This window comes from Haliotis cracherodii, unplaced genomic scaffold (genome assembly GCF_022045235.1).
Source record: "Haliotis cracherodii isolate W230 unplaced genomic scaffold, xgHalCrac1.p SCAF_1, whole genome shotgun sequence".
NCBI lineage: Eukaryota > Metazoa > Mollusca > Gastropoda > Lepetellida > Haliotidae > Haliotis > Haliotis cracherodii.
This window is the reverse complement of record NW_027266264.1, coordinates 52,984,481-52,997,628: the sequence shown is the minus strand read 5'-3', so window position 1 is coordinate 52,997,628 and position 13,148 is coordinate 52,984,481. Positions and strand designations below refer to the sequence as shown.

Below are 13,148 nucleotides of genomic sequence, written 5' to 3'. Positions count from 1 at the left end.
TAGATCGATGCGCATAATATTAATCACTGGATTATCTGGTCCAGACTCGATTCTTTACAGACCGCCGTCATATAGCTGGAATATTGCTGAGTGCGGCGTTAAACAACAAACCAACCAACCGATCATTTGCAGATGTTGTACCCGTTTGTGTAATGTTCTTATCCATACCCGTTTTACCTACTGGGGGGTGGGGTAGCCTAGTAGTTAAAGTGTTCGCTCGTCATGTCGAAGGCCCGGGTTTGGTTTCCAACATGGGTATAATGAGTTAAGCCCATTTCTGGTGTCCCCCGCCGTGATAATGCTAGATTATTGCTAAGGGCGGCGTAAAACCATACTCACTCACCGAAGTACCTGTTACCCTCTGTAAAGTTGTTGTTGATAACGGGCGGTCGGGTAGCCTAGTGGTTAAAGCGTTCGCTAGTCACGCCGAAGACCCGGGTTCGATTCCCGACATGGGTACAATGTGTGAAGCCTATTTCTGGTGTCTCACGCCGTGATATTGCTGGAATATTGCTAAAAGCGGCGTAAAACCATACTCACTCACTCAATTTTTGACTTACTCAATGGTAATGCTGGTCCACAGTTTTATGTGGGTGGTTAGGATGGCCCAGTGATGGATGTGCCGGTGCACATTTCCCATGATTGATTACCATGTGATCAGATATAGTTTTCCTGTCACACTTATAATGTTTCTCGTGAGACGGATTACTGAAATGAAATAACATTCCCTTACTAAATCTGATTCCAGGACAACTGTATCGATGTGCCGAACAGCGGCCAGGAGGACGCCGATGGAGACGGCATTGGCAATTCCTGCGACGAGGACATGGACAACGACGGTATCATCAACAATCCGGTTAGTGGTCCTCTAGAATTAATATGATGCTGTATACACATGTTTTGGATTTAGAGGACAAACTGAAATGATTTCAGAATATTGCTAACTGCGAAGTAAAACAACATGCATTCACTAACAACCTCGATTACGTTAAGTAGATATTGTCATCATCTTGATCTGGAATTATTAAACAATCCGAAACATTTTCACACAACCCATTAATTGTCTTTTTTCATACCTTATTGTCTCTACTGTGACGTAAAACAACATTCAATTCAACACAGGTACGACAGGTATATATTGTCATCATGCTTTCTCAGGATGGGGGCACGGGTGGCCCAGTCATCTAAGGCGCCGCGATTCGCTGTGCAGAGTTGCGTCCCTTGGGCAAGCCAGAAACCTATGATTGTGGGTTCGAATCCCGGTTCGCCCCGATTATGTTTCTAGGTTTGTCAGCACCATACCCGTGCTCCTGGGTTTCACCAAAATGGTAAACGTCTGAGACCTGCATCACTTCGGACTTTCCTCCCACATTAAGCTGACACGCCGTGATATAACTGGAATACTGTTAAAAGCGGCTTTAAACCCAACTCACTCACTTACTCACTCATTTCAGGATAACTGCCCCTTGGTAGCCAACCCTGACCAGAGTGATTCAGAACGTGACCCGGACAAGAGAGGGGACGCTTGTGACAACTGCCCCACTATCCCCAACCCTGACCAGACGGACACCGACACAGACGGCATGGGAGACAACTGTGATCCGGACATCGACAACGACGGTGAGATCTGGACTTCAGTGACTTTAATGAATAAAACTTAACTTTAAAAAATATGTATTCATCAATTATAATTTGTGCTGAAAGATCGTTTCTCTTTACCTATACGTGTTTTAATCACTTTGACAGGTATTCTTAACGAAGACGACAATTGTGTACGTGTTAAAAACGTGGACCAGGCTGATATCGACAGCGATGGAGTTGGCGACGCTTGTGATAACTGTCCGAACATCAAAAATAAGAATCAGGTTCGTGACTTTAGAGCAAGACTAAACTACGGATGTAACGAAGGGGTTTGTGAATGTCACTTCGTTACATCCGGACTGTTGAATTCCAATTGCATTGGCTCCCAATAACTAGGATTGTTTAACCTTTGCAAGGTCGAATTTTAGACTCATGTGCACAATTTAGTTACGCCTTCTTAATGGACTCGATGTTGTCTTGCTTGACAATGGTATAAAGATCTACACCGAAACGTCGCTTTTTTCAGTATTAAATAAGTTGTTATCCATAAAATTGTGTCTACCTTGACTCGATGTTATTGATGCATATTCAGCGAGATGAACAGCCAGGTCAGGTTCGCCAGTAAAATGGGGTTTGATGTCTCGTTCAAGATTTTTGCACTTGTAAAGCGACGTGCAAGCACGTGTGTGTGGTTGTTAGTACCAGTATGTACAGCTTGTACAATATACTGACGCCAGACCTGAAGTCCTTGTTTGAGCCGCTTAATGTCGAGCACCAGGCAGGGTAACAACAAACACCATATTTTTTCGCCTTTTGGTTTGATTCGGCCGGGAATCAAACCATCGACCTTCCTCTCTTCAAAACACTAGGCCAAGGAGGCGGTCAGTTCATTTGTAATATATGTTTCGTTAAAGCCAACCTGTACAAATAACATATTTCATATTTTGGCCCACCGTGAAGACCCGGGATAGAAAAGGTCTTCAGCAACCCATGCTTGCCGTAAAAGGCGACTATGCTTGTCGTAAGAGGCGAATAACGGGATCGGGTGGTCAGGCTCGCTGACTTGGTTGATGGATGTCAACGTACCCAAATTGCATTGATCGATGCTCATGAAGTCAATCACTGGATTGTCTGGTCCAGACTCGATTATCACATACCACCGTCCTAAAGCTGGAATACTGCTGATTGCGGCGTTAAACAACAAACATACGTATTTGTTCGTATTTGTCCAACTCACCCACTCCACTCAATCACTTACTCAACCACCCCCTCAACCACCAACTCAACCACCTAAACCTGTTTCTTCTTGTCTGGCAGTTCGATAGTGACAACGACCTTGTGGGAGACGTGTGCGACACCAACAATGATGAGTAAGTCTATTTATAAGTCTATGTTTTCACAGAGCGGGGTTGCGTTCTTTTGGCGTGCCACAAACTTATGATTCCTCATTATGTTTCAAGGTACTATACCCGCGATCGTGGGTTACACCAAGGTGGTATATGTCTTAACCCTACATCACTGCGAATTTTCCTCCAATATCATGTCATAACTGAAATACTGTCCAAAGCAGCGTTAACCCCAACTCACTCACTCATTGCTTCTTAACTTAAATAATGTTGTGTGTGATGTTGTTGAACAGCGACCGTGACGGCATTCAAAACAACAAGGACAATTGCGTGGCGGAGCCTAACGCTGACCAGGTGGATGCTGATAAGGATGGTCAAGGTTAGTGGACGTGGGTCACGTCTGGTCAGCAGTGACGTTCAGGCTGCAGTAATCACTTGTACACCCATTGCATTGTGGGAACGTCTAGCAAATACCACTTCCTCCCATTAAAACGAGAACCTGTTGCTCATCTTGAGTATGTTAAGTATTGCTTGGAAAGTGTGTCATGAGTTTGAACAATGTACCTGACAGTTTAACGTCGCCATTTGCAATATTCCTACAATAACAGGGCTCAGGACACCACAAATGGGCGTCACACATTATACCCATATGGAGAATCGAACGCGGGCCTTGCGCGCGACGAGCGAATGTTTTAACTACTGGGCTACCCCGCCGTCCCTTTTGTACACTAGGGGGCACGGGTGGCCCAGTCGTCTAAGGCGCCGCGATTCGCTGTGCAGAGTTGCGTCCCTTGGGCAAGCCAGAAACCTATGATTGTGGGTTCGAATCCCGGTTCGCCCGGATTATGTTTCTGGGTCTGTCAGCACCATACCCGTGCTTATGGGTTTCCCCGAAGTGGTAAACGTCTGAGACCTGCATCACTTTGGGCTTTCCTACCACATTAAGCTGACACGCCGTGATATAACTGGAATACTGTTAAAAGCAGCGTTAAATCAACTCACTCACTTTCTCACTCACTTTTGTACACTATGATTGATGCTCACACTTTTGACCACTAGTTTGCCTGTACATGTGACTCGCTCCACGTGACACGGGACCCATGTATCCATTAAGCCGTTCTCAATGATGTTTCCCTGTTGTAGGTGATGCTTGTGACAGCGACGACGACAACGACAAGATTCCCGACCCCGTGGACAACTGTCCTTTAGTGCCCAACCCTGACCAGTTGGATTCGGACAGTAAGGAAAATATTTATTACCATCAATTTGTATACCAAAGCAGTTAAGCCATACTTAGGGGGTTGTGCAGAACCTGTTGCCTTAGACATAGCTGTTTCAATATCACCTCACTTTGATGAAAAGGTTCTAAGAACAAAAATACATATTTAGTAATGAATACATCCTAATCAGGGGACGGCAAAGGTGACGTTTGCCAGGACGACAACGACGGCGATGGTCAACCGGATCAGCTGGACGTGTGCCCCGACAACGGAGACATCTACGCCACCGACTTCAGGGCATACCAGACAGTGATCCTTGATCCCGAGGGAGACTCGCAGATTGATCCTAACTGGATCATTCTTAACCAGGTGAGCTACGAAAGGATGACAAATAGACCCTACCTGGGATGGAGATCCTGAAAATGCTGTTCTACGAAAGATTTTGTCTGGGTATATTCATTTTACGGAACACTTATCTTATATATTCTTATTATATTCGATAGTACTTGCAAGGTTGGAGCTTATACAATGATCAGAAACATCGCAGAAAAGCAAAAGGTTGTTTATAATGGAATTCTTTTTTTTTTTAAATTGAAACTTGTCTTAACTGCCTTTACACACATCACGTAAGCAAAACATCTCATATTCAAAGATTAAAAATCCATATTTAGTTTTCTACACACTCAAGCTTTATTTGTTTTTTCGATGTCTACAAACTACAAGTATCTACAGACCCGTGAAGATCCGGAGTAAAATAGGTCTTCAGCAACCCATACTTGCCCTAAAAGGCGACTATGCTTGTCGTAAAAGGCGACTAACGGGATCGGGTGGTCAGGCTCGCTGACTTGGTTGATGTATGTCATCGATCCCAATTGCGTGGATTGACACTCATGATGTCAATCACTGGATTGTCTGGTCAAGACACGATTATTTTCCAGACCGCCGTAATAGCTTGACTATTGTGGCGTTAAACAACAAACAAACCCGTATCTGAAAGAATAAGAAAAACTATAATAACACTTCTGATGATATTCACAGAATAATTCTGGCCCAGAATCGATTATGAACAGGGCGCCGTTATGTCGCTGGAACATTGCTGCGTGTGGTTTAACAACCTACAAATTTGTATAACTCGAGCAGCTCTTCTGGGGTCATTACATTGCCCCGTATTGGTTGATAACCAATCATATATGTCAGACACCGTGAAGATCCATGTTAGACTTGATCTTCAGCAACCAATGCTTGCCGTAAAAGGAAACTAACTGGATCGGGTGGTCAGGCATGTCATCGTATTCTAGTTGTGTAGATCGATGCTCATGATGTCAGTCACCAGAGTGTCTGGTCCAGACTCAATTATTTACAGACCGCCGTCATATAGCTGAAATATTTCTTAGTGTGGCTTTAAACAAAAAGATAAACATACATGTAAGAATACACTGTCACTAAAGTTGGATACCATTTCAGGGTGCTGAGATTGTGCAGACAATGAACAGTGATCCGGGCGTAGCCGTCAGTGAGTGCACTCCAATCTCTCATATATCAACATGGTTATAACAATATGCTTATGTCATGCTTATAGCAATACGCTTACATGTAATTCAATATGCTTATACCATGCAGGTGCCATGCTTACATGTATATCAACGTGCGAATACCATGCAGGTGTCATGCGTACATGTAATTCAATATGCGTATATCATGCAGGTGTCATGCTCACATGTATATCAATATGCGAATATCATGCAGGTGTCATGTTTACATGTATATCAACATGCGAAATCCACGCAGGTTTTCATGTTTACAGGTACCATGTTTACATGTATATCAATATGCGAATACCATGCAGGTGTCATGCTTACATGTATATCAACATGCGAATACCATGCAGGTGTCATGCTTACATGTATATCAACATGCGAATACCATGCAGGTGTCATGCTTACATGTAATTCAATATGCGTATACCATGCAGGTGCCATGCCTACATGTATATCAACATGCGAATACCATGCAGGTGTCATGCTTACATGTAATTCAATATGCGTATACCATGCAGGTGCCATGCCTACATGTATATCAATATGCGTATACCATGCAGGTGCCATGCTTACATGTATATCAACATGCGAATACCATGCAGGTGCCATGCTTACATGTATATCAATATGCGAATACCATGCAGGTGCCATGCTTACATGTATATCAACATGCGAATACCATGCAGGTGCCATGCCTACACGCACGCTCACACACACACACACACACACACACACACACACACACACACACACACACACACACACACACACACACACACACACACACAGATAAAACGATGTTAAATATTGCCTTACGCTAAATCAGCCTGTTTTATCTATTAACGAACAGTGTGTCTTGGAAATGATATTTCATACAATTAATAATATATTTACTGTATCCACCTTTTGTTTAATAAGCGCCCTCACGTGTTGGAAATTACTTATGAGCATCCTTAAGAGAGCACACAGAGATTTCCTTTCCTTCTGTGGTTTGCTTTTGTTCTTGATATTACTCACCGTAATGAAGTGTTCAAGAGCTAAGCCTACATCAAGCAAAGTTGAATGGGATTTTTAGTTTATAACGTTACACCACTGGAAACATATAATGCGCTCTTGGCGGTTAATACGTTGTAGATGATGTCCTTACAAGAATGGTGCCATATGGAATAAACATATATATATATATTGCAATTGATTCCGTTGCATTTGATTGGCTAACCATGCAGATAATTTGCGTTTATATTTCCATAAACCGAAGAAACACTAGGGGCACGCCCACTAAAGAGTTTTTTCCTCATAGGCTGTTAATAGAATGGGCGGGGCTTGCGTTGCATTATTGCATGCGATGTCACTGATTTCGTATTGTTGTCTGCAGTTGTTGTTTTGTGATGTTAGTGATATAATAAGCAGTCTTTTAAGTCAATTACATCTGGGTCAGCTCACTCTTTCATGGACATACCTGTGATGAATAACACCTAAATACATTCCGAACAGGTTTCAACGCCTTCAGCGGAGTGGACTTCAGCGGCACGTTCTTCGTGAACACCGAGGTGGACGACGACTATGCCGGCTTCATCTTCAGCTACCAGGACAGCTCCAGCTTCTACGTGGTGATGTGGAAGAAGAACACCCAGACGTACTGGCATCCCACCCCTTTCAGAGCCAAGGCCGAGCCGGGCATCCAGCTGAAGCTGGTCAAGTCGGTGTCAGGCCCAGGCGAGGTGTTGAGGAACTCGCTGTGGCACACGGGCAATACTAAAGGACAGGTGGGAAGATCATCTTCTACACCACCCTCCACATCAATTCCTAAACCTACACTTACCCCTTGATACATTCCCGTAGTGGTCCCAAATTACCCGCCCTTGATTTCCTTTAGCCAATTTGATTGGCTACGCTCCTCAGTCGAGCTGGCCAATCAGAATGCGAGTTACAAACCAGCCTCGATGTTGGGTTGGCGATGTCAACAACATGGCGGCCAGTCCCATCGATTTCGATGGAGTTTCCGAGAAATTCCAACATTTAAATACTCACTCGCAAAAGCAAGACCTCAAAGATCATTTATGTGGAAAGACGTCTTCATGTCCGTTAAAACTGATATGGAAAGCCCCTTACCCATTCCCTTTTCCTTATCTCGACGTTTGATTGGTCGGTATAATGTTAATGAAAATTAAGGGCGGACATTTTTAGATCTTGAGAACCACGGGAATGTTCCAGGGGTCAGTGTAGGTTTACCGCAATACGAGCCCTGGAGATATAGAGAATGTGGGGAGGTCGATGATTCACTCAATATGACCTTCCTAATCTTAATAGTTCCACTCCATCAATAATTGGAAATTTCCAATTCCAGTATGGATCCCCAGTAACCAATATTTGCCGACAAATGAGGATCGGGTGGTTAGACTGAATGAGTGAGTTGGGTTTAACGCCGCCTTTAATGGTATTCCAGTTATATCACGGCGTGTCAGCTTAATGTGGGAGGAAAGCCCGAAGTGATGCAGGTGTCAGACGTTTACCACTTCGGTGAAAGCCACGAGCACGGGTATGGTGCTGACAAACCTAGAAACATAATCGGGGCGAACCGGGATTCGAACCCACAATCATAGGTTTCTGGCGTGCCCAAGGGACGCAACTCTGCACAGCGAATCGCGGCGCCTTACATTGTGGGACCCAACTTCGTGTGTTGTTAAACGTGGGTTGTGAGCTGTGGCGTTAAACAACATTCACTCACTTTCATCTCTCCACTAAGTCCAATAATATTATTTTCTCTGCTTTTGTTATTATTATTTCGTGGCAAAAATTATATAAAAAATGTATGAGGGACTGTTGTTTACAAATAAGGATGCAAGCGGGGACGTTTCAAAAAGCCACATTCAGTTTTGTTCTACATTTGACGGTAAATATTTATCAATTATAATTCTCGATTATGTTTCATAGTTGAAAGCATAAACAGCACCCTCGTCTTAAATACCAAAGTTTATTTTGTGAGCTTTTAACAATACATTGTAATTTCAGGTGAAGTTGTTATGGAAGGATGAGAGGAACGTCGGCTGGCAGGACAAGACGGCCTACCGATGGGAGCTGATCCATAGGCCCCACATTGGCCTAATCAGGTAGTGTATTGAGCTGATCATCACACGTACCATAGGCCTAATCAGGTAGTGTATTGAGCTGATCATCACACATACCATAGACCTAATCAGGTAGTGTATTTAGCTGATCATCACACGTACCATAGGCCTAATCAGGTAGTTTATTGAGCTGATCATCACACGTACCATAAGCCTAATCAGGTAGTGTATTGAGCTGATCATCACACGTACCATAAGCCTAATCAGGTAGTGTATTGAGCTGATCATCACACGTACCATAAGCCTAATCAGGTAGTGTATTGAGCTGATCATCACACGTACCATAAGTCTAATCAGGTAGTGTATTCAGCTGATCATCACACGTACCATAGGCCTAATCAGGTAGTGTATTCAGCTGATCATCACACGTACCATAGGCCTAATCAGGTAGTGTATTCAGCTGATCATCACACGTACCATAGGCCTAATCAGGTAGTGTATTGAGCTGATCATCACACGTACCATAGGCCTAATCAGGTAGTGTATTCAGCTGATCATCACACGTACCATAGGCCTAATCAGGTAGTGTATTCAGCTGATCATCACACGTACCATAGGCCTAATCAGGTAGTGTATTCAGCTGATCATCACACGTACCATAGGCCTAATCAGGTAGTGTATTCAGCTGATCATCACACGTACCATAGGCCTAATCAGGTAGTGTATTGAGCTGATCATCACACGTACCATAAGCCTAATCAGGTAGTGTATTCAGTTGATCATCACACGTACCATAGGCCTAATCAGGTAGTGTATTCAGCTGATCATCACACGTACCATAAGCCTAATCAGGTAGTGTATTGTGCTGATCATCACACGTACCATAAGCCTAATCAGGTAGTGTATTGTGCTGAACCACACACGCAACATAGGCCTAATCAGGTACTGTATTGAGCTGATCAACACGTACCATAGGCCTAATCAGGTAGTGTATTGGGCTGATCCACAGACTCAACGTAGGCCTAATCTGGTTGTGTATTTTGGTGACCCACAGACCCAACGAAGGCCTAATCAGGTAATTAATTAAGCTGTCCACAGACCCAACGTAGGTCTAATCAGGTATTGAATAGTGCTGATTCACAGACCCAACGTAGGTCTAATCAGGAAGTGTATTGGGCTGATCCACTCACCAGTCCCAGGCCTAATCAGAAAGTGTATTGAGCTGATCCACAGACCCAACGTAGGCCTAATCAGGAAGTGTATTGGGCTGATCCACTCACCAGTCCTAGGCCTAATCAGGAAGTGTATTGGGCTGATCCACTCGCCAGTTGTAGGTCTAATCAGGAAGTGTACAGAGCTGATCCACAGACCCAACGTAGGCCTAATCAGGAAGTGTATTGAGCTGATCCACTCACCAGTCGTAGGCCTAATCAGAAAAAGTATTGAGCTGATCCACAGACCCAACGTAGGCCTAATCAGGTAGTGTAGAGAGCTGATCCACAGACCCAAGGTAGGCCTAATCAGGTAGTGTTTAGAGCTAATCCACAGACCCAACGTAGGCCTAATCAGGTAGTGTATGGAGCTGATCCACAGACCCAACGTAGGCCTAATCAGGTAAAGTATTTGGCTGATCCACAGACCCAACGTAGGCCTAATCAGGTATTTATTGGGCTGATCCGGAGACCCAACGTAGGCCTAATCAGGTATTGTATTGGGCTGATCCACAGACCATTGCCGAACAGATGATCTAATAAGACCTTATCAGCAGTAGCTCTCGCTCTGAGTATATTTATGAAATCATCTACCAGACCGCCGTCATATACCTGGAATATTGCTGTGTGCGGCGTTAACAAACAGACCAACAATTGTTAATATTGAGCGTACTACTATAACAAAAAATTTATTGAAGATGGTTACTATTACCTGCAACTTTAAGTAGTATATTAGTATCTTACATGTCGTGGACGTGGCGTTGTAGGGTGCTGCTGTTCAAGGAGACGGAACTGGTGGCTGACTCCGGCAACGTGTACGACACAACGCTGAAGGGGGGACGTCTGGGTGTTTTCTGCTTCTCACAGGAAATGGTCATCTGGTCTGACCTGGTCTACAGATGTAACGGTGAGGGGTTACACTGGTCAATTTCGGAGATGAGAACTATTAAAATCGTCATTCCCGACCATTAAAAGCATTCCATAAACAAAATGGTAACGCATTACATACCATTTTGAAGAAAATATTTGGCTTTAATTATCTTCTGCGTTACTGAAGAAAATTTGTATCGTGATATGATTGAGTGAGTGAATAGGGTATGGTTTTACGCCTCTTTTAGCAATATTCCATCAATATCACGGTGGGGAACATCTACCTTAATATTACATTTGACACTGAAACCAGTTTAAACACTGAAGGTAACTCACTTTGTCAAACTCAGACAATTAATTGATGACTATAGAAACATAAAAATAAAGATCAGTCTGTTTGTAGTAATTATCATCGTTTTCATGGTCATTGCCTAATGTTATCCTGCAATCGTTATCACCACGGGTGGGTGAGGGCGTGGTTTTACCTGGCTACATCATTTGATTACATAATGGATCAGGCTATCGATGCGATAAAATATCGAATACATTTGATATCACGATCTGACAAATATGTAAATGGGGTCCCAAAATAGCTACTAAAAATAATAATCTTAATAAATTTAATCGATGCAGGGCCCGATCTTCTAAGGCGCCGCAATTCGCTGCGCAGAGTTGCGTCCCCTGGGCACCCCAGAAACCTATAGTTGTGTGTACGAATATCCGGGTTTTGCCCGATTAGGTTTCTTGGGTTTCTTGGTTTCACCATACCCGCGCTCGTGGTTTCACCAAAAAGGCCAATATCTATCCTGCATCACTTCGGGCTTTCCTTTCAAATCAAGCTGGCATAACTGATATAACTGGAATACTGTAGGAAGAAGCGTTAAACTCAAGATCAATGTCTACTGCCAATTCCCAATACGTTTGTGGAAGTGTTTCTCTATGTGTTGGTGTTCTTCACACAAACATGGCTTCAAATCATTTGGCACTCTTTCGTAAATAGGACAGTTCACTCCAGCAATGTGTTCATACGCGATGTGTAAAACTTACTTTAGTGGGTGAAGTTACGTCTTAAACTTCGTTTAATGTAAGAATAACATTATGTGACAAAGGTAGTTTTACACCCGTGTGTTTCCGCAGAATTAGGGTCATATATCAAGAATACAAAACGTACATTATTAGCTCGCATAATACAATTTGTATTCATGATTTTTTCTATTTACAACACTGTATATATAAGCGACCAAACCATTTCCATAATAAAAGTGTCTACTAACACATTAAACTAATGATCACTATATATGACTGTTTGCTCCATGTTCTTTTGTATTTTGGTTGATGTTTCAACGTCATGACGATTAGAATTTATTGTGTTTCTTTCAGAATTTATCCCCCCTGGGCTTCTGGAGGATGAGGATGAAGAGTATGAATACTATGAATAGGTGTCACATGATCTTGATCACGTGTGAATATATTAACTGTAGACAGATTGTCACATCAAAGTTATATTAATATTCAACCACCAAGGAGAAATATGTGCTTTCTCAACTGTTCTTACATTTGAAGTATTGTCCCTCGCTACGCGACCCCGATAAAGATGAAACTGCAGTCGGCCATTTAAAGAGATGGAGATATGGAATGTACATACATTTTCCTCATATTGAAATGTAATTTCATTAAGAAGAAGCAGTTATTGTGATTTTTATTCAACATTCACAACAGGTTATATTTTTATGATTCATATCCATGTAAATTTTTACATTTTTGTTTTTGTACATAAAACATAGGTAGAGTAAAGAGATCGATCTCAAATGTGTGTTGTTCTTTCTTTACAGTGAAACCTCATTAGTCCGAAACCCCGCCTTTAGGGCTATTCATGTCCTGGCGCCGGTGCCTATGCAAAGGTTATTAATGTAACTTTGATAGGGTAATCAATTCGATAATCCGGAGGGATTGACTGGTGGTGCTATACCCCTATTAAGAATATTGCATTTCCTTTGGTTAATCCGAACCACGTGACGAAATAATTCCTTTCAGTGAAGACTCCCCAAATCACGTGACTGACACTGACCTCGAATATTGTTACGTCACATGATCAGTATTGACTTAATACATATTGACACGTCTGCTAGAAAACAAGATGCGCGGCAGTAACAATACACGGCGCGCCTCTAGGTTACTGTAATGAAACAGAGGGCGGTTTAAAGGCGTCATAAACTTTAAAGTTCGGCATAACAAAACGAATGATTAGTACGAGGTCAATATACGAAAACAAGGACCCTCAATAAAAATCCAACTGCCTTCCTTTGATAAAGGG

At 42.8% G+C, this 13,148-nt stretch overlaps 1 protein-coding gene across 1 annotated transcript in view; it reads left to right on the top strand.

Moving 5' to 3' along the window:
- The window catches only part of LOC139479391 (cartilage oligomeric matrix protein-like), a 35,323-nt gene extending 22,711 nt beyond the window's left edge, over positions 1-12,612 (top strand). The window contains exons 13-24 of the mRNA XM_071262248.1: positions 749-856; positions 1,455-1,620; positions 1,747-1,865; positions 2,899-2,951; positions 3,221-3,306; positions 4,071-4,166; positions 4,338-4,516; positions 5,612-5,660; positions 7,180-7,451; positions 8,698-8,795; positions 10,732-10,871; positions 12,215-12,612. Coding sequence (XP_071118349.1) covers positions 749-856; positions 1,455-1,620; positions 1,747-1,865; positions 2,899-2,951; positions 3,221-3,306; positions 4,071-4,166; positions 4,338-4,516; positions 5,612-5,660; positions 7,180-7,451; positions 8,698-8,795; positions 10,732-10,871; positions 12,215-12,273 — 1,425 coding nt within the window. The 3' untranslated portion in view covers positions 12,274-12,612. The remainder of the gene's footprint in view (positions 1-748; positions 857-1,454; positions 1,621-1,746; positions 1,866-2,898; positions 2,952-3,220; positions 3,307-4,070; positions 4,167-4,337; positions 4,517-5,611; positions 5,661-7,179; positions 7,452-8,697; positions 8,796-10,731; positions 10,872-12,214) is intronic.
- The last annotated feature ends 536 nt before the right edge of the window (positions 12,613-13,148 follow it).